General features: G+C 49.4%; 1 protein-coding gene across 1 annotated transcript in view; it reads right to left on the bottom strand.

Annotated features, from left to right (window-relative positions):
* Positions 1-449: 449 nt before the first annotated feature.
* Positions 450-25,982, bottom strand: part of DRC3 (dynein regulatory complex subunit 3) — a 43,630-nt gene continuing 18,097 nt past the window's right edge. Inside the window, exons 5-13 of the mRNA XM_030827284.1 lie at positions 24,702-24,848; positions 23,196-23,315; positions 22,498-22,610; positions 19,995-20,169; positions 13,469-13,600; positions 11,710-11,780; positions 10,809-10,932; positions 1,118-1,249; positions 450-758 (exon numbers count right to left, since the gene is read on the bottom strand). Of these exons, the coding sequence (XP_030683144.1) occupies positions 645-758; positions 1,118-1,249; positions 10,809-10,932; positions 11,710-11,780; positions 13,469-13,600; positions 19,995-20,169; positions 22,498-22,610; positions 23,196-23,315; positions 24,702-24,848 (1,128 nt within the window). The 3' untranslated portion in view covers positions 450-644. The remainder of the gene's footprint in view (positions 759-1,117; positions 1,250-10,808; positions 10,933-11,709; positions 11,781-13,468; positions 13,601-19,994; positions 20,170-22,497; positions 22,611-23,195; positions 23,316-24,701; positions 24,849-25,982) is intronic.

Genomic DNA, 25,982 nt, shown 5'->3' on the forward strand with positions numbered 1-25,982 from the left:
GACTTTATGCCACAGCCAAGAGTCTAGCTGATGGCAGTGCCCTTGGGAGTTGCTCTGTCAGCTGGCCTGGGACCGGCTGTTCATCTAAAACTCTTTCTCTTGTTCCTACATGAACTTTTTTTTTTTTTCTTTTTGAGACGAAGTCTCGCTCTGTCACCCAGGCTGGAGTGCAGTGGTGCGATCTTGGCTCACTGCAACCTCCGCCTCCCAGGTTCAAGCGATTCTCCTGCCTCAGCCTCCTGAGTAGCTGGGATTACAGGCGCACGCTACCACATCTGGCTTATTTTTGTATTTTTAGTAGAGACAAGGTTTCACCATGTTGGTCAGGCTGGTCTCGAACTCCTGACCTCGTGATCCGCCCACCTCGGCCTCTCAAAGTGCTGGGATTACAGACATGAGCCACCGCGCCCAGATGATTTTTTTTTTCTTTTTTTTATGAATAGGGGAAATGTGAAATGAGTCCTTTATTTTCTCTACTTTTGGAAGTTTTTCCTGGGGGGTGGGAAGAATGGTGTTGGGGATCACGGTTGAGAGATGCCCAGCAACTCTCCCGAGGTGCTCGGTGAGGCGTGTGCACTTCTTTCTCCTGGGTGGGGCTGGTGCTGGTGCTATGTTTTGAAGAAGCTCCTGTGGCTGACACTCATCTAGTCTAGGATGTCGCCACATTCCAGGTTGTCCAGTTCGCTCCGCATGTGGTCGATGTACTGATTGATCTCCTTCACGCGCTTGCGGTTCCTCATGATCTCATCCTTGTGAATCTGAGGAGTGAAACCAAAGCCCGATTCCTTACGTCAGATCATTGGTTAATATCTTTCACCGAGTCCAGTTTGAGGGAAGGGGAAAATAGTTCTTGAGATCTGCAAACCTCCTCATTTGCTTCAGAGCCTCCCCAGGTTCTGCTGATCTCTCTATATTTGAAGTAGGAGTTAGGAAAATGATGAAGCCCATGGGTTTTAAAGTCTCTGGGCAATGTTGTCTTCAGTGTGGAGTTCTATAATCCTTAATTTTATTTCTTCCTTCATTCCTTAATGAAAATTCTATCCACTACCTAGGGAGGATTTCCATTTCAGCTAGAAAAATTCATCCAGCCTGCTAGGATGGCTTGGCATTGACTCACCTTGTCTACTAAACATGTACACCAGGAGTTGATTCTGGTCACCAGCTCTTCTTCTCGATTGTTAATCTTCAGGAGGTGGATGTTGTGTGATGCCCCGACAGCATTAACAATCGTATCTTTATCGACAAAAAGCTGGTGAGTGAAAAGAATCCAATGAGAAAGTGTGTGAATTACACCGTGAACACAAAGAGAGCTGAACAGAAAAGGAGCATTTGGAGGCCGGGCGCGGTGGCTCACGCTTGTAATCCCAGCACTTTGGGAGGCCGAGGCGGGTGGATCATGAGGTCAGGAGATCGAGACCACGGTGAAACCCCGTCTCTATAAAAAACACAAAAAATTAGCCAGGCGTGGTGGCGGGCGCCTGTAGTCCCAGCTACTCGGAGAGTCTGAGGCAGGAGAATGGCGTGAACCTGGGAGGCGGAGTTTGCAGTGAGCCGAGATTGCGCCACTGCACTCCAGCCTGGGTGACAGAGCGAGACTCCGTCTCAAAAAAAAAAAAAAAAAAAAAGCATTTGGAAGTCCCCTGGCTGTGCAGGCCACACTCAGAGCAGAGCCCACCTTTGTATCAGCATACTCTGCTGATTCATCTGTGAATTCATCTGTGACAGCCGCTTCCCCACCCGCGCAGGGCAGGTGTTGTGGGGAAAGGGCCAACCAGGGTGTTACTTTGCAGTCCCCGCTGGAAGCATGTTTCCTCCAGGGTGAAGGCAGATGGCTGCCCAGGGGACACCTCACCCAGGACATCTGTTCTCACAATGCTTCTCTCTCAATTACTCTCAAGTCTAACTTGCCCAAAACCTCTGCCTGCTGGGTGGAAGCATGAGGCTGGCTGAGGGTCTGGAGGCTGCTCTGAAGACAGCAGGCCCTACAGACTCATGGGTGTTCACCCCACAGTTGTCTCTCCACTGCCACTCATGTCAACAAAACCAAACTTTGGATTCCATTTGGAGTCTCCTTCTGCCTTCTCTTGTTCCTGACTTTGCTGTCTTGTAAAAAGTTGTTAGAAACAACCACCTTCTAATAGGCCTCACTGGTTCTAGGTGTTCACACTTTGGCTGTTGTTGCCTGGGATGGTTGAAATGGAGTCATTTCCCAGAGCAGGGCAAGGCCACTGAAGCACTCAGTAAGCAGTTGCTTCCACCTTAAAGCAGAGGTTCTTGGTAAGGCAGAGCACCTGAATGCTCTGTATTGCAGGGAGGATTTGCAAGTGGAGTGTACACTTTTTGTTCTTTCCTGTAGTGGCAGTTAACTTAATGGTCTCTAAAATGTTCTGTGCAATCTTAAGATGTTAATATTTCTGCCAAAAAAAGTATTCTTTGGTCAAATACATTTGGGAGAGCCAGCACATCCTAGGCCCCTCCTGAAGATTTGCTGGGCACAAAGTATTCCAAAGGCTCTACAAAGTCCTGTGGAAAATAAACCCTTTAAGCTTTGTCTCTCTTGGTTTTCCAACTTTTTTGGCTACAGACTTCAGAGTAATGCCTGTTAATGTCTTGTGGGATGCTGATTTTCCACATAATCTCATGTGGGAAAAGCCAGGTTAGCTGGTATGTGGAATGGGGTGTCTGGGGGACCAATTAGCACAGTCATAAGCGAGAAATGTCAAGAAATTAAGTTCTTTCCATGTGTGTACAAGGTCCCAGGCCAGGCTCTGGGAATGGTTCAAAGGTGTGTAAAGCCTGTTTTCGGTGAGCCTTGGCAGTGTGCTTAGGAGTGGGTGTCCTGGTTATTTTAGAGATAACTACAACCACAGTGTCAACCCATCACGAAAAGGTTCTCATCCTTCATTCTAAAAAGTGGGTCATAGTGGAGCTCTAAGCCAGGAAGAGAAATCATACCCCTCAGAGTTTGAATATGTAGAAAACAGCTTCAAAAGCTGTGAGAAGCAACAGAAACTGAAGTCTGCTTAGAAAGACACATGATTAGGGCCGGGCGCGGTGGCTCATGCTTGTAATCCCAGCACTTTGGGAGGCCGAGGTGGGCGGATCACGAGGTCAGGAGATCGAGACCACGGTGAAACCCTGTCTCTACAAAAAAATTAGCCGGGTGTGGTGGCGGGCGCCTGTAGTCCCAGCTACTCAGAGAGGCTGAGGCAGGAGAATGGCGTGAACCCGGGAGGCGGAGCTTGCAGTGAGCCGAGATTGCGCCACTGCACTCCAGCCTGGGTGACAGAGCAAGACTCTGTCTCAAAAAAAAAAAAAAAGAAAAGAAAGATACATGATTAGAATTGGTTATGAAAAACTGTGTGACATTTGTAAAATGAAAAGGAAACTGGGTGTAAGGGAATTATTTTGAAATGTAAGTTACAAGTTGTTTCTGGATTTTGGGTGGCCTAGAGTGGTGGCTACTTCAATTTTCCCTCTTAGAATAGTTTTTATGGGTGGAATATTCCGGATCTCTCTCCAGTTTCTGCAGGTTGAAAGCACTAGGATGGAGGCAGGGGCTGTGCAAACAGGTATTCCTGAGTCTTTTTTTGAGCTGTTGCCCTGCTCTGTGGTCCTTATGGCTGTAAAGACACATTTCTTTCAAAGCAACTTCTTTGTTTCAACAATGTTGGCACTGGCCGGGCGCAGTGGCGCATGCCTGTAATCCCAGCACTTTGGGAGGCCAAGGCGGGAGGATCACCTGAGGTCAGGAGTTCAAGACCACCCTGGCCAATATGGTGAATAAAAATACAAAAATTAGCTGGGCATGGTGGCGGGTGCCTGTAATCCCAGCTACTCAGGAGGCTAAGGCAGGAGGATAGCTTGAACCTGGGAGGCCGAGGTTGCATTGAGCCAAGATTGCACCACTGCACTCCAGCCTGGGAAACAAGAGTGAAACACCACCTCAAAAAAAAAATTGGCATTAAAAAAATTGACTAATAACTGTACATATTGATGGGGTACATAGTGATGTTTCAACACCTATCATGTATAGTGATCAGATCAGGGTATTAGCATATCCGTCTCAAACATCTATCATTTCTTTGTGTTGAGAACATTCAATATCCTCCTTTTTATTTGAAACTATATTATTGTCAACTATAGTCATCCCATAGTGGTACAGAACACTAGAACTTATTCCTCCTATCTAGCTGTAATTTGGTATATCCTTTAAAAGATCTCTCCCTATTCCTCCATCTCTCTACCCTTCCCAGTCTCTAGAAGCCTCTGTTCTTCTTTTTACTTCTATAAGATCAACTTTTTTAGCTTCGGCATATGAGTGAGAACATGAGGTGTCTAACTTTCTGTTCCTGGCTTATTTCACTTAACACAGTGTCCTCCAGTTCCATCCATGTTGCCATGAATGACAGGATTTCATTCTTTTTTTATGGCTGAATAGTATTCCATTGTGTATATGTACAAAATTTTCTTTATCCAATCATCTGTTGTTGGACACTTAGGTTGATTCTGTATCTTGTTATTGCGAACAGTGCTGCAGTAAACATGGGTGCAGATATCTTTTCAATATAGTGATTTCCTTTCCTTTGGATAAATGCTCAGTAGTGAGATTGCTGGATCATATGATAGTTCTGTTTGTAGTTTTTGAGGGCCCTCCACAATGTTCTTCCTAGTGGCTGTCCTAGTTTACATTCTTACTTACAGTATATAAGAGTTCCTTTTTCTTTACATCCTCACCAGCATTTGTTATTTTTTGTCTTTTTGGTAATTATCATCCTAAGTGGGGTGAGATGATGCCTCATTCTGGTTCTTATTTGGATTTCCCTGATAACTAATGATGCTGAAAATTTTTTAATGTATTTGTTGGCCATTTGTATGTCTTTTTTTGAAAAACATCTGTTCAGATGTTTTTAATTGAATTGTTTGTTTTTTTGCTATTAAGATGTTAGAGTTCCTTGTATATTCTGGATATTAATACCCTGTCAGATAAGTAGTTTGCAAATATTTTTTCACATTGTGTAGGGTGTCTTTTCACTCTGTTGTTTCATTTGCTGTGCAGAAGATTTATAGTTTGATATATTCCATTTATTTTTGCTTTTGTTGTCTGTGCTTTTGAGGTCTTATTCATAAAATTTTTTCCCAGGCCAATGTCCTAAAGCATTTCTCCTGTTTTCTTCTGGTCATTTTATAGTTTCAGGTCTTTTTTTTTTTTGAGACAGTCTGGCTCTATTGCTCAGCCTGGAGTGCAGTGGTGCAATTTCAGCTCACTACAACCTCCACCTCCTGGGCTCAAGCCATCCTTCCACCTCAGCATCCTGAGTAGCTGGGACTATAGGCATGTACCACCATGCCCAGCTAATTTTTGTATTTTTATAGAGAGGTAGGGCTTTGCCATGTTACCCAGGCTGTTCTCAAACTCATGAGCCCAAGCCATCTGCCTGTCTCAGCCTCCCAAAGTGCTGGGATTACAGGCATGAGCCACTGTGCCTGGCCAGTTTCAGGTCTTACATGTAGGTCTTAGATCCATTTTTAGTTGATTTTTGTACAGAGTGAGAGGTGGTAATCTAGTTTCATTCTTCTGCATATGGATATCCAGTTTTCCCAGCACAATTTATTGAAGAGACTGTCTTTTCCCCAGTGAGTGTTCTTGGCGCTTTTGTCAAAAATCAATTTGCTGTAAATACATAGACTAATTTCTGAGTTCTCTATTCTGTTTCATTGGTTTATGTATCTGTGTTTTTGTGTTTGTTTTAAACAGGCTTAATTCACTTTATTTTTCTTATATAAAAACCCTGTATTACTTTGGGAAGCCAAGGTTGGTGGATCACTTGAGGTCAGGAGTTTGAGACCAGCCTGGCCAACATTGGTAAAACCGCATCTCTACTAAAAATACAAAAAATTAATCAGGCGTGGTGGTGTGCGCCTGTAGTCCCAGGTACTCGGGAGGCTGAGGTAGGAGGATCATGTGAACCCAGGTGGCGGAGGTTGCAGTGAGCCAGGATCACACCACTGCACTCCAGCCTGGGCGACAGAGCAAGGCTCCATCTCAAAACAAAACAAAACAAAACAACCCTGTGTTGTAGCCACAGCTGAAGCCTGGGTCCTCCACACAGAGACTCTGGTGTGGGTCTTGACAAGATGGTCAGTGAATTCCTGAGAGGAAGACTTGGTGAACACAGTCTCCTCCCAGAGGTCAGGGGGCAGGTAGCTATAGATCTTGGAGATGGCATCAAAGGTAGCCTTGGCAAAGTTGCCCAGAGTGGCACTGCAGCTCCTGGCTGAGGTGTAGCAGTTATCAATACTGGACATCAGCAGCATCTTCTTGGGCACAGAGGCCAAGAGGATGCCAGTGCCCCTGGGTGCAGGGATAAAGTGTAGCAGCACGGAGCTGCAGCAGCCTATCACCTGGCAAGGGACAGTGTGGGGCTTGCGATCTTGGTCCCCCAGTGGCCTCTGCACGGGGACAGTGGAGAGCTTGGCCAGGACAATGATCCTTCTGACGGCAGTGGCTGCTTCCTTGGAGCACTTAACACCCAGACTGACGTAGCCATTGTAATCCCTGATGGCAACAAATGCCTTGAACCTGCTGCGCTGGCTGGGGCAGGTCTGCTTCTGCACTGGCATAATCTTTAAAACCTCATCCTAGGCTGTGCGCGGTGGCTCACGCCTGTAATCCCAGCACTTTGGGAGGCTGAGGCAGGCGGATTACCTGAGGTCAGGAGTTCGAGACCAGCCTGACCAACATGGAGAAACCCCATCTCTACTAAAAATACAAAATTAGCCGGGCATGGTGGCGCATGCCTGTAATCCCAGCTACTTGGGAGGCTGAGGCAGGAGAATCACTTGAACATGGGAGGTGGAGATTGTCGTGAGCCAAGATCGTACCATTGCACTCCAGCCTGGGCAAAAAAAGCAAAATTCCATCTCAAAAAAACAAAACAAAACAAAAAAAAAAACTCATCCTTGAGAGAGGCCCCAGGAAAAAGTCAATGATCTCAGACTACTTGATGGGCGGGGAGAAGAGATAGATCTCCTCCAGGGACTTGATCTTCATGTCCTTGACCAGGCAGCCCAGCTTGGTGATGGGCATCCACTCCTTGGCCTGGGCCTTGCCTCTCAGAGCTCCCCTCAGCCTCAGCCCCTGCCCTGACTGTGGCCACAATCCTAGCCCCAGAAGCTGCTGACAAAGCTTCCATGGTTTTCCATTCCAGGCCTCTGGGCCCTCCTGCTGCCATGGTGTCATCCAACATTTGGTGTTTTCTTGGAGAAATGTGTGTCTGTTTTATGCCAGTACCATGCTGTTTTGGTTACTACAACTTTGTAGTATATTTTGAAGTCTGGTAATGTGATGCCTCCAGTGTTGTTCTTTTTGCTCAGGATGGCTTTGGCTCTTCAGGGTCTTTTGTGGTTCTAAATTTTAGGATTTTTTTTCTATTTCTGCAAAGAATGTCATTGGTGTTTTGATGGGGATTGCATTGAATCTGTAGGTTGCTTTGGGTAGCAACAAAGTGACTTTTGAGAAGGGAACAGCTGGTGCTCCTCCCCAGGACCACTGCACTGCTAGTGGCTTGAGGAATTGCTGCCCCATGACATGTGGGATCAGATCATTCTGTCATACCCACAAAGGGCACCTGACAACCCTGCATTCTCCTCTGCCACAAATGAGCAGCTTGGCTTGATGGGCAGGGACAAGGCAATGCGAGTCTCCTGGTGCCAGCCAGAATCTTGTGGCAGTCTCCCTATCCAGAGACCGCTGGCTTGGGTCAGACCCACTGCCACTTGAGCAGACCCTGGGGACTTGCATCCTCCCTGGGCCTGAGCACTCACCCTGCCCTTGCAGCCGGACACCCGCATGGATGTTCAGAGCAGCCAGGCAGCACCTCTGTCCTCCCCACCTCCCTAAATGGACAGCTGTGGCTGCCAGCACCACTCAGACGCCCTCCCTCAGTGCCAGCTCCAGGCTCTCTCCTCAGCATGTACGTTCTGCTTTTCCTCTCAAAGCTGGAAGGACTTGAAAATAGATATGGGACAGATTGGCCCCACGTAGGTCATGAGCTGATAACAGTCACTCAACTGCATGAGCGGAGTTTTAGAGATAACCTCATCAGGGTGACTTATCAAGATATGCTCCTCGACAATTAGGTAACAAAAGCCAGGTTTTTTTCACCCACAGCCCTAGTCCCTCCTCTGAACATCCCCATCTTGCTATACAGTAGACATTTTGTCAAAGGCTTTCAATCAAACTGCCTGGTTCAAATCACAACTCTATCTGTTATAAGCTGTGTGTCCTTGGGCAGGTTACCTTCATCTCCATGCCTCAGTTTCCTCATCTGTAAAAGGGAACCGTAATAGTACCTACTTTACCATGTTGATGTGAAGATTAAAAAAGCAAACATGAATTCAGTGCTTCTCAGAGGGCTGGCCCTCAGGAGGCCCCCAGTCAAATGTCAGCGATGTATTATTCCTTTATTTTATTTTATTTTTATTTTTTTGAGACAGGGTCTTGTTCTATCACCCAGGCTGGAGTGCAGTGGCACAGTCATGGCTCACCTTGACCTCCCAGGCTCAAGTAATCCTCCAAACTCAGTCTCCCAAGTAGCTGGGACCACCAGGTGTGCATCATCTAATTTTTAAATTATTATTTGTAGAGAGGGGGTCTCGCTATGTTACCCAGGCTGGTCTCAAATTCCAGGGCTGAAGCAATCCTTCCACCTCAGCCTTTCAAAGTGATGTTGGTATTACTCATATAGTCAGAGCATACTTTTTCCTCCTCAGAAGGGTAGGCCACATTTTTTGTTGCTTAGATGGAAGGAGACATAGGCCATGGTATAAGGTCCTGGGGAGTCTCTTCCTATAACTGCAGGCGTAAAGCCACAGGAATGGCGGTCAGCTGGCACCAGGCACAGCCAGCTGGGCTGGAGGGAGGGCTGGCCACTGAAAATGCCAGCCCAGCCTGCTTCTCTGCTGTTGGCCTCTGGATTCATCTTTTTCTGTGTGTCCCAGTCATTAGAAATTGGGCACATTTCAGTCCTGTGCCTTCTGGGTGTCACAGACATGGGAGCTGTGCTGGGAGGGATCTCCACCCACCCCAAGATGGTCTGTTTGGGGAATTCCAAACTGGGCACTCAGGGACAGCCTTACTTTGCAGGGAAGGTGGTGTTTTCCTGTGTTTGGTCAATAGCAATTAGCTGCAGTTAACAGCTTAGGGAGGGAAGGCTGGTGTCACGGTGACCCTATCACCACACTGCTATGTTGGGTGTCTGTCTGGGCCCCAGGACAGAGGCTGTGGAAGTCAGAGACTGCTGGTCCTGTGTGTCTGCAAGACTTAGCCCCATATCTGGCAGAGTGGAGGCTTGGTGAGCATACGCTCTGACACTCATTCTGCAGATGACGCCTGGCATCTGTGCTGCACGTTGTACACTGTTGCTGGTACTGAGGAGGTACATGGTGGTGAAAATGCCATCCCTGTCCTCCCTCCTGAGCTTATATGTAGTGTGAATAGTCACATCAGCAGCAAATACACATCAGCCAGATAGTTTGAAACTATGATGAGGCTCTGACCTGACCTGATAAATGGGGCATGTGATACAGAGACAGTGGTTTTTCTGGAAGTTGATGAAGAAAGGCCTCTCTCAAGAGCTGACAGTCAAGCTGAAATCTGAATGACAAGGACAAGCCAGGCACATGGGGACCTAGGAAGAGCATGTCTGCCAGGCAGAATATCAGCTGAAAGGAGCAAGCCTGGGTGATTGGGGAAGAGCTCAGAGGCTGCCGCTGAGCATCAGGAGTGAGGGGCTGGGGGTGGGAATCGCCCAAATGGGCAGGGCCAGCCATGAGGGTCTGGGGGACTATGGGGAGGAGCTGATGCTAGGAGTCATGAAAGCCACTAGAAGGTGTTGTGTAAAAGTGTGCAGTGATAGGGTTTGGGTTTTCAAGGGTCCCTCTGGCTGCCACATGGAGGACAGACTGTAAGAAGATAGTAAAGAGGCAAGCAGTCCAGGCCAAGGATGATGGTGGCTTGCCTTGGTGGTGATGTGGCGACAGAGAGAAGCTGAGAAACTGGCAGTGGAGTGAATGATGCATGCACTAAAGCAGGCCCTGACAACACAGTATCTCTGTCTGGGCCCTTGATGCCCACACTCCTTCCGGAGACATAGACATGCTGCTGCGGGACCCCAGTGCAGACATCCGGGAGAGCCTTCTTAGCGTGCAGACCCCAGGGATGGAGCCAGGTTCCCCAGGCCGACCCTGCTGATTTTGTGACCATTCATCAGTGGATGTGCTGGTGCAAACCGGATGGCATTGTGCGGGATCAGAAATGGTGGTTCCAACACCCCCACAGTACTCATCATACAGACTCTAAGGTTAAGAAGACCTCCAGGGGAAATCTCAGACTTCAACCTCTACCTGTAACTGCTTCTCTTAGAAAGTGCCAGAAGCCTCCACATAATTGAACTTTTAGAAACGACTCTGTTGGAAAGTTGAAACCATCTAATTATCATGAGCTCCTCTTTAACTGGGCCCCACTAGGTGCCCCACCAGGTGCTTTGTTAGCCTATTTTATCTGCCAGCAACCCTGTAAAGCAGTTTAGTGTGCCCTTTTGCAGATGAGAACACTGAGGCTCTGGGAGGTTGTCAGGCTTACTCACAGGGCCTCAGTCCACATCTGTCAGGCTCCGAGCAGCCCGCCCCTCCCCTCCCCTCCCCTTTCTCCCAGCTCCGCCCCACCCCGCCCCATCTCCGCCCCTTCCCCGCCCAGTCCAACTCCATCCAGCCCTTCCCCGCCATGCTCTGCCCGCCCAGCCTACCGCGCGCAGGTCGTCAGGCAGGTCCTCGTCCAGGTCGCCCTTGACAATATTCTCCAGGGTGCTGATAGAGATCTCCAGGAGCTTCTCGTGGTGGTGATTCTCCAAGTCCCGGCACTGGGCCGTCGTGCAGCCCCGAGTTAAGCAAAGGCCCGGGAGGAGCAGGCGCGGTGCGTCCCTGATGCATTCAGAGGGCTGGAGACAGACTTTAAGGGCCCAGGGCGAGCTCGGAAATTCTGGCTGGCAGCACCGTCCACTCACAAGCTCCGAACCCTGGGCCATCCCCGATTCTCTGCCCCTGCCCCACACCTCGGACGGCCCCTCGGCCCCTGCCATCACCCTCTTCTCTCCCTCCTGCATGGAGGCTCCTGGCGCTGGCCTCTGGGTTAACTGCTTCTCACCCTGTGCATTTGGTACCACTTGTTGCCTCTACAACTTGTCTCCCTGAGGGACTGTGAGCCCCGGGAGGGCAGGACCACAGGGCTGCTGCTAGCTGGAGCACAGCAGTTTGCCCCGTGTGGAGTGCCCTGAGTTCGGGTGAAAGAAGGGTTGGCCATGCTCCAATGTTGGCTCCTCACCCTAACATTTCACCTGATGTACTCCTTATAGTGTCTTCCACGTGGCAGTTGCCTCAACCCCAGAGTGTGCTTGCCCGCAACACAGGAGGTGTCATTTCCCAGTGAACGTCACCCATATGAGAACAATCATGCTGGGACCCTACTGCAAACAGTTTGGATGTTGTCCCTCTGGGCATCCAAACCACAGCTCTAACCAGGCCATCATTGTTCTGAGGGTCGGGAAACCCCCTCAGACCCTGTGGAACATTCTTTTGTCCAGAGGCCAGGACAAGCCCAGGGGCTCTGTAGCACCTCCCCATGGGGGAAGGTCATCACAGAAAGGATATAGGCTTTGGACATTTTTGATAAACAGTCCTACCATGTCAACAATGTTCCTTTCAAACATGTTTATAGTCTCCTGGAAATGTTAAAGAACACAATTAACATGCATATTTAGACGTCCAGCACAGAGCAAAAGGTACTCCTTAAAATTTAGCAACCAGCTCCTCTAATCACAGACCTTCAGGGTAAAGACCACCCATCTTGACCCTCCTGAGCAGATAGTTGTGAACTAACCCCTCTGCTCTCTCTAAAGTTGTTGTTCTCCAACCATGTTAACTCCCTCACCATCTGAATGTTTAATGCTGTCACCAGAACTTTGCCAGGAACACTTGTCCTGGTCTTACTCCCCTTACCTGCCTGCCCAACACACACACACAGAGCCAACCCCCTCTCCTTTGGGTTTCTCAGTGACATCTGTGCATCACCTCCAGGGAAACAGTGGAGTGAGCTGTTAAGAGCTAGACTGCCTAGGTCAGTATTCCCAGCTCCAGCACTATGTGTAACTCTGGGAAAGGCATTTCACCTCCTTGGGCCTCATCTTCCTCATCTGGGAAATAGGTTACCTGCATAATCCCTGTGTTGTGGAGTTGTGGTGAGGTTAAATGAGTCACTTCACACAAAATGCTTTGCAAGGTGCCTGACAGAGAGGAGGCCCTCAGTAGGAGCTGGCTGTCACCCCAGATCTCTTTCAGTTGGTTGCTGTTTTGTGGTGCTTAGCAAGGCACCTAAGGCCCAAATGGGAGTTAGTGTTGACTGAAGGAACAATGGAAGATATGATTTCCAGGCCTGCCACTCTAGGAGTGCCCCACCCCCATCTGCCATAGACTCCAGGGGCTGCAAGGTGGGCAGGGGTGGAATCTATAGGAACGTGAGGACTGTCTGCAGAGTGAGCACATTACATAATTTTCAAACACATGTATGTGCTGTTCTCGTGAATAAAAATAGGGTCATTGAAAAGCATGATTGCGCTTGTGGCTTTCTGGCCACCGGTAATACAAGTAGGATGGCACATGGGTTCTGGGAAATGTTTGGATGTTGAAAAGCAATCTCCGTGCCTGAAAAGGCTGGGAGCTGCTGCCTCGCTCTCCCCTGGCACTGTGCACTGCTTCTGCAGTTCCTGCGTTCCCCAGCGGGGAGGGAGCACCTGCCCTGTGATGTGATGGGGAAATCTATCCCATGTCTGAGGTGTCACTTGATGTGTGGGGAATTGATTAGGCGCTATCACTTGGCCCAGCCACAGCAGCATCCGATGAGGTTCAATTCATCACACCACTTCAGACTCCCGGCCTCCGCTGCCTTGTAACACATACTCTGGCCGCTAATGAATTTCAGACAGCGGCTCTTTTCATTTCCACTACTTAGTGCTGAGTTGCAGCCTTCTCGTGTCGCCTGAGAAGCAGCAACTGCAGGCTGCAATGTGGAGGGCTCTTTGTTTGGTCCCCAAGTGGGGGTCCATTTTGCCTTTAGAGTACCCGGATAGCTCCAGGGGTCTAATCAAAAACCTCTCCCCACTGACTTCCAGGAGAGGGGGAACATTTCAGAAGAATGAGCTCACCTCTCATTTTCCACAAGAATCACTTCCAATGTAAATGATTAAAATGTAATAAAAGCAAACAGGACTGATGAGCAAGAAAGCTGCAGCCTGCCACGCTGAGTCATGCTGGACATTTCCAGCAGAGGCGTGCCCATGAAGGCTGCAGTTCACCTATGGATGTGCAGCTGCATCCCCAGATTCTGGCACTTGTGCCCAAGGCCCAGCCTTACCTCCAGCTGCTCCACCAGCTGCATCTCCAGCGTCATGAGCGCATCGAACAACTCACTGATGTCAGCGCTGCATTCTAGGATCATCTTCTCAATGTTGGGCAGTTCCAACTCCTCTCGAATGGCACTTAAACTCTAGAAACAATAGACTGCACTTTAGGAATCAACAACTAAGTGTAATTAGATAATGGCAGGTGGCAATTTGGTTTTGTGGGTAAGAATTTGGACTCGAGTCAGCCTGCCCAAGTGCAAGTCTCAGCTTTGCCATTTGCTGGCTCTGAGAGCGTGTGGAAGCTACCTACCCTCTCCATGCCTCAGTTTCCTGGTCTGTAAAGTGCGATTGATAGCCCCTACCCTTGACACAAGTGAGAGAACACATGTGAGGCTCTTTGAGCACTAGCAAGTGCTCACTCCCTGTTAGCTCAGGTTTTTATTAGAGGCTGGTAGGCAGGGTAGAAGGAGCCATGGCTTTCATGGGGTTCAGAGCATTTCACACCAAAATATGCCGCTTTGGCATAGTGATTATTTTGAGTTAAAGATACTTAAAGGCCGGGAGCGGTGTCTCATGCCTGTAATCCCAGCACTTTGGGAGGCCAAGGAGGGCGGATCACGAGGTCAGGAGATCGAGACCATCCTGGCTAACACAGTGAAACCCCATCTATACTAAAAATACAAAAAAAAAAAAAAAAATTAGCCAGGCATGGTGGCGGGCGCCTGCAGTCCCAGCTACTTGGGAGGCTGAGACAAGAGAATGGCATGAACCTGGGAGGTGGGGCTTGCAGTGAGCCAAGATCGCACCACTGCACTCCAGCCTGGGCGACAGAGTGAGACTCTGTCTCAAAAAAAAAAAAAAAAAAGAGATACTTAAAAACAGAAAATGCAAAGAGGACACCCTGACCTCCCTTTTTCTTCCTGAAAGCAGGAGTTGAATCTCCCATGGGAAAGGTGCCCTCCCTGTACCAGGAGGAAGGAAACCATTCTTTTTTTTTTTTTTTTTTTTTTTTTTTAAGACGTAGTCTCACTCTATTGCCCAGGCTGGAGTGCAGTGGCACGATGATCTCGGCTCACTGCAACCTCTGCCTCCTGAGTTCAAGCAATTCTCTGCCTCAGTCTCCTGAGTAGCTAGGATTACAGGCACCTGCCACTATGCCCAGATAATTTTTTTGTATTTTTAGTAGAGACGGGATTTCACCATCTTGGCCAGGCTGGTCTTGAACTCCTGACCTCGTGATCCACCCACCTCGGCCTCCCAGAGTGCTGGGATTACAGGCGTGAGCCAACGCACCCGGCCAAGAAGCCATTCTTATCATCAGAGGGAGGGAGTCCGGGCCAAGGGGAATCTGTGTGAACAAACCTTGTTAAACTAACGCTCATCTGCCTTGTCGCTTCTCCACGATGAACTGCCTTAGCCCAAACCTCTTTGTCTTGTCACGTTCTCACAATTCACTACTCTCTGTCCAACCAAGTATATAAGCTTTCGGCCCTAATGGCTTCTTGAACCTTCATTTTGCTTGTGAATGCTCCCACGTACATGTAAAAATTACTCAATAAAATTTGTATGCTTTTCTCGTTTGTCTTATGTCAGTTTAATTCTTGGTCCCAGTCAGTGACCCTGATAAGCTAGAGGAAAAAATTTACCTGCCTTACAACTTCAGAGTTAGGTGGGCCTGAATTTGAATCCTGCCTGGGTCACTTAGCAGTGTGACCTTGAGAGACCCATTTTCATTCTCTGACTCAGTTTCCTCACTGTAAATGGGGAGAAGCATCACGGCCTCACGGGCTCCTGGGGATCAGAGGCTGTGTACAGGAAGCACCTGGTGCACAGTGAAGCTCAGCTATCGGAGGCTCCTATAAAAGGCCTATCACAGGCACAGGCCAGGAAAGACCCTGGCAAGGAAAGACAGTTCCAGTCTTTGAGGAGATGAACTGAACCCACACAGAACCCCAGTGGGCAAGTGGAAGCTACTGCTAAATAGATGCTGAGCCCTTTGGAATGAGGGGGTGCTCAGAGGGTATATGACAACCTGGGGTCCAAACAGCACTGACTACCAGCTGCTTACTAGCAAAGGGCCTAGGTTACCACCAACACCAGATGTGATTTTGGCTTGTTTTTGTTGATGCCTGGTATTAGTCATGAAGGAGGATGGAGTAACAACAGCATGATTGAGGGGGGCGAATGACATAATAATAGCTACCCTGTCTGGAGAAAAACCAGGCTCGATCCCTACCTCAAGCCTTACATGAAAACAAATTCCTGATGAAGATTCAAATGTAAAAAATTAAACCATAAAAGTGCTAGCAGAAAACCTGGGAGATTTTTTTTTCTTTGAGACAGAGTCTCACACTGTCACCCAGGCTGGAGTGCAGTGATGCGATCTTGGTTCACTGCAACCTCTGTCTCCCAGTTGCCAGCGATTCTCTCGCCTCAGCTTCCCAAATAGCTGGGATTACAGTGCCACCATGCCCAGTGAATTTTTGTATTTTTAGTAGAGATGCAGTTTCACCATGTTGGCCAGGCTGGTCTCAAACTCCCGACCCTCATGTGACCCATCCGCCTTGGTCTCCCAAAGTGCTGGGATTACATGCATAAGCCACTGTGTCCGGCCAAACCTAGGAGATTTTTAATAAATAATCTGAGACCTTGCCAAGTATAACCAGAAGATTGGTAAATTCTACTTCCTTAAAAATTTTTTAATTCTTTTAAATTTATTTATGTATTTAGTTTTAAGATGGGGTCTTACTATGTTGCCCAGGCTGCTCTCAAACTGCTGGACTCAAGCGATCTTCCTGCCACAGCCTCCCAAAGTGCTGGGATTACAGTTGTGAACCACCACCCCCAACCAAAAAAATTTTTCATTCTGAATGGCAAAAGCACCACAGATAACATTGCAAGATAAAACATAAACCAGGAAAAATATATGCCATTCATTTCACTGACACAATCTACAAAGAGCTCCTACAAAGTAATAACTTTTTTTTTCTTTTTTGAGACAGACTCTCGCTCTATTGCCCGGGCTGGAATGCAGTGGCACGATCTTGGCCCACTGCAACCTCCGCCTCCTGGGTTGAAGTGATTCGCCTGCCTCAGCCTCCCGGGTAGCTGGGATTACAGGCATGCACCACCACCCTGGCTAATTTTTGTATTTTTAGTAGAGACGGGGTTTCACCGTGTTGTCCAGGCTGGTCTCGAACTCCTGACCTCAGGTGATCCACCCACCTTGGCCTCCCAAAGTGCTGAGATTACAGACGTGAGCTACCACGCCCAGCCAAGTAATAACTTTTTAAAAAAGAAAGGTCTGGTCTGATGGTAGTAGGTTATCAGGACTTATTAAATTTGGTGTCACTAAAGTTGGTATACAGTCTCCCACTGCTAAATTTGACTAGCTAAAAAAAAAAAAAAGAAAAAAAAAAAAGAAAGAAACAGCCAGGTGTGGTGTTGCGTTTCTGTAGTCCCAGCTACTCAGGAGGCTGAGGCAGGAGGATTGCTTGAGCCCAGGAGTTCGAGGCTGCAGTGAGCTATAATGGTGCACTGCACTCCAACCTGGGCAATGGAGTTAGGCCCTATTTTAAAAATAATAATAATAAATAATTTAAGAAGAGAGAGAGAAACCAAAAACCAAATAGAAAAGTGGGCAAGGGCAAAATATAAGTACAAATAATTCACAGAATAAAAAACACAAATGGTTGTAAAACATGTAAAACGTGTTGCTCATCCCCACTTAAGAGAAAATAAACGCATACTCAGGGTGCACAGATTGGCAAACATGAGGAAGCCTGTGACACTGGCCTGACGACAGCTGTGGAAGGTACAGGTTCTGTGGGTTACAGTTGGACAATAACCATGAAAAAAACCAAGGCACAGTTCCACTTCTAGGACTTCATCCTGCAGGTCAAACTTGTACCAACTTATTCAGTGCAACACTAAAAGAGCAAAAGGTTGGGAAAAAACGTAACTGTCCATCAACAGGGACTGGCTAAATAATTATGGTTCACCCATGCAATGCGATATTTTAGTTATAAAAAAATGAAGCAACTTTTTCATTTTGGAAGGCTCTCCAAGGTGCATAACATAGGAAAGCAAAGCACAGAACAAGGCATGCTAAGCACACACACATACACACACTCACGCGAAAGCAAAGTACAGAACAGGGCATGCTATGCGCACACACACACACACGAAAGCAAAGTACAGAATAGGGCATGCTATGCGCGCGTGCACGCACGCGCGCACACACACACACACACACACACACACACAGAGATACAGGAGTAGGGGGGAGACCGTATCCCCCAGTGGCCATTCTTCAGGCTGTGCCATGTGCACACACCACCCATTCGAGAGTGCAGCTGACTACACACAGACATGCTGTCATCCTTTTGGGCTGACTCTGCTCCAGGCCTTGGACAAGTGCTTTCCCTCTCTGTCTCTCACTACAGTTCTTCGAGGTGGTTATCTCTGTTCTGCAAATGAGGAAATGGAGGCTAGGAGAGGGTCAATAATGTGTCTCTGGGTCACCAGTGAGGAGTCTGCCTGAGCCCCAAGCCTTACATGGCTGCACCATGACCCTGAAACGTGACTCACTGGGCACCTGGAGCAGCGCACTGTGTGCAATGGATGAGGCCTAACGGGGATGAGTGGGAGGAATGTAGGAAAACCTATAGGAGAGGGTCTGTCAGGGAGGGAACTGGGGGTCTGCAGGGCCTGTGGGGTCTTGAACTTCCAAGTCAGTGGCCTCTATCTAGGCTGTGCATGGAAAGCACCCAGGGAACAATGGAAAATCCCTGTGCCAGGCCACACCCATCTAAGTGGGTGCTGCTGGGCCTGGATGTGAGCACATTTCCAGGGCTCGGGGACTCTGCGTGCAGGCTGAGCAGGATCCACTGCTCTTGGCTCTAGAAGGGGAGCACTAGGATAGTCAGCTCGTCCGAGGTGGCCTTTGAGGAGCTGGCCCGCACTGAAGGCAGGTGCCTGAACAGAGGAGCAAGTAGTACGTTCCATGTTCCAAGTCAGGCTTGGCATGGCCCACATCCTGCTTCTGCAGAGGGACTCGCTGATGAGGGGCCAGGTCCCTGCAACAGGCCTCAGGAAGAGCCGGCTAGCCGACACTCCCAAGACCAGTGGCTACAGGGACCAGATAAATGTCAGGAAGGAAGGCTGGGCAGGGACTGCGGGACTGGAGACATGACCTGTCCAGAGGGGACAACTGCCACTCAGGCCCTGATGACAGCTGCTTCCAGAGAAGCTGGCAACCACAATTTTTTTCTGTGAAATCTGCTACTTTCTAATGTCAGCAGGATGTTCGAAATGTTTTAAAACCCTATGCAGGCCAAATAAAACACATATGTGAGCCAAATGTATTCCTCTGCTGACAGTTTTGAACTTCTGGTTGAACGCAGTAACCCCTGCTCCCTAAAATATAACAAGGAGGGTCTTGAGAATTAAATCACACAACATGTGAGGCCCTGGAGGTTAATGAGACAGGAATGGGGGTGGCTGTTGGGGAGGCGGGAAGCACATGGGAGTGGATCACCAACTCTATCAGATCTGAACTTGCGCATCGAGGGACTTTGCTCTACTTTAAGTTCACAACAAGGAAGGGCCTTATGGGCTCCCTAAAGCCCCTTATACTACAAGCAAGCTTGGTGTGTGTGAACAGTTTTTCGAGGAAAAAGAATGTCCATAGCTTAGCATCTCACAAAGATCTGTGATTTACAATAGGCTAAGCATCCTGTCTTTAAAAGTAATGCCAACTCAAAAGAGGCAGCTGCCATCAAATACAAAGATTGGTGCCCTTTCCAATGGCCCCTGCTTGGGCTGGACCCCATGGCCTGGTTAGGCCGAGTCCTGACCACCCAGAGTCTTCTCCTTTGCTGCTCCTAGTGGGTGGAGGAACGCCCTTCCTCCTCATCAACTTTTCTTTCTTCTGTGAGCCTCAGCCTTCCCTAAACTCCCCAGCCTGAGATAAGGCGCCCCTATGGCACCCCCAAGGCTCCCCAGGCTTCCCTCCAGGATGGCACTGATCCCTCTGCTTGCTTAGGTGGGGGCTAGGGCTTGGGCCTGGGTCTGAGCCCCACAAGGGCAGGAACCATGTCCAGTGTGGCTCCAGCTTCCTAGGATCAGGCAGAGAGTAGAGCTCAGAAAATGTCTATTAAATGAATGAATGAATAAAAGGATGGTAATCATTACTGTCAAAATAGTAATGGTCATACTAATACCGTTATTAATAGTAATGATGATGATAAGTTGGGGGGTAGGGCCGACCCTGAATCCCAAGGGCGCTTTGTGTGACAAAGACCCACAGGCCACATGTCAAGCAGTGGGGAGCTGTGGTTGGTGGTGCTGGGGTAAGGTGGGCCTTGGCTCTGCCACTGATTAGCTGTATGCTCTCTGGCAAATGGGGACAATAACCATTGGCCTCAGGGGTCATCAGAGGGTACAGGAGTTGCAGCCCCTCTGCAGTGGGAGTGGCAAGAGCAGGGAGGGCCTACAGCAGGAGACAGGGAGGGCCTCAGGAGGCTTGGGGCCTACCGACAAGTGCTTCTCCTCAAACTTGGCAATCTTGCTTTTGCCCTGCTCCTGGTTTTCCTGGATGGCCTCGTGGACACATTCACTGAAGGTGTCAAGCTCTGTTTTCCGCTTCTCCTGCTGTTTCAGGCCATACTCAAAAATGTTCACGCAGATGATGACAAACTTGTCCTTGTAGGTGAGTGGCTGTTAAGGAAGCCCACAGCTGTTTCAGGAGCAGGCAGCAGAGGGCACGGCAAAGGTGTTGGTAACCTTGGCACAGTGTGCCAACTGTGCGCTCAACAGTGTGTGAGACTCAAACTCCTGGTCTCATTTGGTTCATTTGGTGGATGAAGAAATCAAAGGCCCAGAGAGCCAGGATTGAGATGTGGGTACAATGTGTGTTTGGTGCATCCCACCCTCAGCCTGAGGGATTCAGGAATGGGACCTGTGTGAAGAAAGGAGGCAGAAACCATTGGGGAGTCTACAGAGCAGAAGGCAGACATGCTCAGAGAAGCCCCAGAAGAGGCCTGGGGAACCTGGGGGCCTGCAAGCTGGTCCCAGCTGGGGAAGCAGGCAGTGTGCATTGCTGTCTCTGGTGTGCTATCCGGAAGGGCACCCTTACTGAGGGCTTGTCTTGGTGCTCAGCTGCTGTAGCTGTGCTGGGGATGTTCAAGTCCTGGCTCTGCCACTGCTTCCAGGACCCACCCTGGCAAGTCACTTCACCTCTCTGGGCCTCAGTTTCCTCATCTGCAGCTGAGGGTACAAAAGGGCCTGCCACATGGAGTCCTTGGAGTCAAGCAGGTAAAGCCTACAGGACCTTGGTGATACTGTGGGATGGAAACTGATGCCTGGAGAGATGAAATGCCTTGCCCAAAGTCACATGGCTACACAGGGTTACAGCCAAGGCAAACCTGGGTCACCAGCTGGCCGAAACAACCCAGCCCCGGAGCCCTGCTCTTCACTGTTCCTCACCACCCTGCCCTCATTCTTTCCAGAATGTCAGGTGTATTTGGTTTTTTTTAGAGATGGTGATATGGTTTGGCTGTGTCCCCACCCAAACTCATCTTGAATTGTAACTCCCATAATTCCCATGTGTTGTGGGAGGAACTCGGTGGGGGGTAATTGAATTATGGGGGCGAGTCTTTCCTGTGCTGTTCTCGTGATAGTGAATGAGTCTCACGAGATCTGATGGTTTTAAATATGGGAGTTTCCCTGCACAGGCTTGCTTTCTTTGCCCACCACTCATGTAAGATGTGACTTGCTCCTCCTTGCCTTCCGCCATGATTGTGAGGCCTCCCCAGCTATGTGGAACTGTAAGTTCAATTAAACCTCTTTCTGGCTGGGTGCAGTGGCTCACGCCTATAATCCCAACACTTTGGAAGGCTGAGGCAGATCACCTAAGGTCAGGAGTTTGAGACCAGCCTGATCAACATAGTGAAACCCAGCCTTTACTATATACAAAAAATTAGCCGGGTGTGGTGGTGCATGCCTGTAATCCCAACTACTTGGGAGGCTGAGGCAGGAGAATCGCTTGAACCTGGGAGGCGGAGGTTGCAGTGAGCTGAGATTGCGCAATTGCACTCCAGCCTGGGCAACAAGAGTGCAACGCTGTCTCAAAAAAAAAAAAAAAAACCCAAAAACCTCTTTCTTTTGTAAATTGCCCAGTCTCAAGTATGTCTTTATCAGAAGCGTGAAAACAGACTAATTCAGACAGGGTCTCACTACATTGCCTAGCCTAGACTGGTCTCAAATTCCTGGCCTCAAGCAATCCTCCTGCCTTGGCCTCCCAAAGTGCTGGGATTATAGGCATGAGCCACCTCACAGGCCCAGAATGTCAGGTTTTTGAGTGAATTTTTCTCTATCCAGTGAAGGTGGCTCCACGGACTCACCTGTGACTGGATGCCTTAGCTCAGAGCTCTCAGATCCAGGAGCTCTTTGATTCTGTCCTGAGTCCCTCAGCTCACAATTTAAGCCCATTGGTCGGTGGTCATGGCTACAGCCCTAATGACAGGTACCAACCACATCCTCTGGGCTCCAGGCAACTGGGGAAAGAATGAGATTCTCAAGCCCCACAGACAAAGCTTCAAAAGCTGGCCTCTAACGGGGTGACCCTGGACAGCCAAGCTATGTTTCCCCAACTATAAAATGGGGTTAATGATGGTACCTGCCTAGAAAACAATAAATGCCAGATCCATGTGCACAACAAGAACAAGTGAGTATGGCTAGTGAGAACACATTTCAATCCATTTCTCCACCTCTGAAAACCTGGCTTGCCAAACATGGCCAGCCCATGCCATGCTGACCAGATACTCCACATGTCCCTGAAATCCAGACAGCATCTCCCCCATGCAGCTCAGCTGACCTGGCTCTGAACTGCCTCTTGGGTACATTGCTCTCAAGTGGAGATTTTACTTCCCAAGATCTTACAAGAGAGATGGAGAAACTGAGGCCTAGAGCGGAAGAGGCCTTACCAACGCAGACTGGTGGCACAGGCTCTGAGACAGCCATGAACTCGGAAGGATATGTCTCAAGGAGCTCACCGACACCAGGCAGGTAGGACAGCTTGTTGCCCTCTGAGTCCTCAGCGTACATGCTGTCAAACAGGAAGGAGCCGTTCAGGTGTTCCACAAACGCAGTCTGCGGGCAGAAACACACCTAGGTAGGATGGCTCCTGTCAGGGGCCCCTGCATCATCTCACAGGCCCATGAGGAAGGCAGGTCAAGAGGGAGCATGTTCCAGACAAAGAGAATGGCATGTGCAGAGGTGCAGAGGCATAAAACTGAAGGCTGTTTCCAGAATGTTACACATTTCTCAGTCTGGTTGCAAGGAAGGGTGGAGACCAGTGGGAGAGAGGCCAACTGGGTCCAGTCATGAATTCAGGGCCATGCTGGGCTACAGGACCTGAGCCGTTCCTGGCATGTCATGGAAAACTGCCTTAAGGGTTAAGGGGCCTCTGACAGACTGTTTTTAGCACATTCTCTCCAGCAGCTGGAGGCAGGAATGCCAATAAACGGTAGGGTCAGGGTCTGGACTGAGACGGAGCTGGCCCTGGGGCAGTGAGCAGATGAGCTGGGCAGGGAGAGGGCATCAGGCCCTGTGGAGGGAGCATGATTTCTGTGTTTTCAGAGCCTGGGGATCCCTGCGGACCATTTTACTTGATCAGCGCCCTCTTGTGGGCATCTCTGAGCGGGGCCGAGGGCGTGCAGCCTGCCGGAGCGGTACCTTGTGCTTCTCTAGCTCCTCCCGCCGCGCCTGCTCGTCCTCCAGCCGGGCCTGCATCAGTTTCTCCTGGCGCTTCAGCTCGTCGATGCTGTACTGGTGCTTAGCCTCCGCAAGCTCTTTCTAACCAGGGAACAGGAGTGGCATTGTTACCAGAGGTTCCTCCAAGCCACGCCGCCTCTGCCATGCCGCCTCTGCCATGCTGCAGCCTCCTGTGCGTGGACAGGGGTGTTGCACAGGGGCCTGCATGAAGGCTGTGAAAGCCATGAGGTCTCGTGGATGAGAATGCCCATCTCCTGATGACCCTCACCAGATTTTTGTGAGTGCAGGGAAATCCGGGAAAGACCAGGAGGAGCGGAAGGCAGCGTGGCAGGCTGGGGTTCCCGGGGCCACCTACAGGGCAGGAGCCACAGCAATGGAGCGCTCCCCTCACCACACACTGGGTGTTCTCCACAGAGGACTTGCTCTGTCACTCCCAACAGCCCTCAGCAGGCCTTCTGGCCCTCTTTTAGGGAAGGAGGACAACAGGACAGAGGTAGAGTGAGAATATAGGACTGGTCACGAGGTGGCCCTTGGCTCTCTCCACCACACTGGCTCATCCCCCTGTATCTGGCCTGGAATGCTAGCGCCTCCAGAACTCAGTCCCCGCCCCTTCTCAGCTCACTCCATGTGCCCCAGGTGATCCCACCTGTACCATGGCTTCAAGTACTGCCAATTGGCAATCCTCAGATGACACTCAGGTCTCTACCTCCAGCCCTGACTCTGCCCCTGAGAGCCAGGCCTGAGCCTCTGATGGCCTGGTTCTCTCTGGAGCTCAGCTGTTAATATCGCTCCTGGGATGACACCAACTTGGGGTGAATCCTGGCTTGGCCTTGAGCCAGTGATCCTGGCTGCTTGCCCTCCTTGGGCCTCCTCAACTTCTTTTCTTTTTTAATTTTTAGATTTTTTCACTCTGTTGCCCAGGCTGGAGTGCAATGGCATCTTCTTAGTTCACTGCAGCCTCAAACTCATGGTCTCAAGCTATTCTTCTACCTCAGCCTCCTGAGTAGCCAGGATTACTGGTGTGTGCCACCACACCTGGCTAATTTTGGTAGTTTCTGTAGAGATGGGGTCTCCCTATGTTGCCCAGGCTGGTCTTGAACTCCTGGGCTCAAGCGATCCTCCCACCTTAGCCTCCCAAAGTGCTGCGATTACAGGCGTGAGCCACTGCTCCCGGCCCTCCTCAGCTTCTTCATCTGGAAAACTAGACAGTGCAGGATGGCTGTGAGGTGGCCCTGGGACAGTGTGTGGAAGAGGCCTGGCCCCTGGGAACGCACACAAAACAGTACTTACAAGGGTGCTGCTGGAATCACTCTGACAGAGTCAGGTAAAGGGATTAGGAAGAGGGAGCTGCCCTTTCTCTCCTAGTTGTGGGCAGGGAAGCTACTCTTCAATGCCCCTTTTCCAAGAAACCTGGGGGCTTGAGGACTCTGTCTCACAGGGCTGGGAAACTGAGAGGGAGACACTTGCTGTGTGGTCATCAATGCACCGGAAGTCCAGGTACACGAGGTCAGGAAGGTAGGCACAGATGAACATCTTGTAATCCTCTGCCTCAGAGATAGGGTTCCCAGAGAGGCTGAGCGTCCGCAGGCACTTGAACCGCCGGAGGTAGATGATCTGGGGAGAAAAAGGGACAAAGGCCCATTTTCTTGGCTGCCACAGAGTTGAAAACACAGCTGCACCTCCCTCCTCAGTACTCTTTCAGAGTCAGCCTGGCCACAGCACCATCAGCACTGGGTGGGGTGACAGGCAGTGTGCAGGTATGTGAGTGTTTCAGACTGGAAAGCAGTACCGAGGCCTTCCGTCAGAAATGGGCTGTTCAAAGAACCAGCAGACCGTGGTTCAGGTCTGCTGAACCATGTGATGAGACCTTGAACAAGTTACCCAACATCTGTGAGCTTCAATGTCCACATCTGTTAAATGGGTATAAGGATATCATGTGCGTTACAGGTGTTGTAAAGACCAAGTGAAATAAGCTATGAAAAGCATTGGAAGAGTGCCTGACACCTATTCAGTAATGGGCATTTTAGTTGCTGTTACTAGTATAGGCACACCCTTTTATTTATTTTTAAAAAATCTTTTAAATTTAATTTAATTTTATTTTTTGAGACGGAGTCTTGCTCTGTTGCCCAGGATGGAGTGCAGAGGTGCAATCTTGGCTCACTGCTACCTCTTCCTCCTGGGTTCAAGTGATTCTCATGCCTCAGCCTCCCGAGTAGCTGGGATTACAGGCATGCGCCACCATGCCTGGCTAATTTTTGTGTTTGTAGTAGAGATGGGATTTTGCCATATTGCCCAGGCTGGTCTCAAACTCCTAGGCTCAAGCGATCCACCAGCCTCGGCCTCCCAAAGGGTTGGAATTACAGGCGTGAGCCACCGCACCAGGCCATATTTTATTTTTAAGTAGGGATGGGGTCTTGCTATGTTGCCCAGGCTTGTCTTGAACTCCTGGTCACAATAAATCCTCCCACCTCAGCCTCCCAAAGTGCTGGGATTACAGGTGTGAGCCACTGCACCTGGCCAGGCATGCCTTTTTAGATTGTAAAGCCCCATGGAAGGTACAAATATCTTAAATTAAATGGGACCCAACTTATGGCTAACCTTGGATTCCCTGGACAACAGCTAGGGGAACATTCCAGTAACTTTATTTATTCTCCCTACACTCTATTTTTAGTAAAATGAGGAAAATGTTAACCAGGTAGTTAATATTAGGTTGATGCAAAAGTAATTGTGGTTTTTGCCATTAAAAGT

Source organism: Nomascus leucogenys, chromosome 14 (genome assembly GCF_006542625.1).
Source record: "Nomascus leucogenys isolate Asia chromosome 14, Asia_NLE_v1, whole genome shotgun sequence".
Lineage (NCBI taxonomy): Eukaryota > Metazoa > Chordata > Mammalia > Primates > Hylobatidae > Nomascus > Nomascus leucogenys.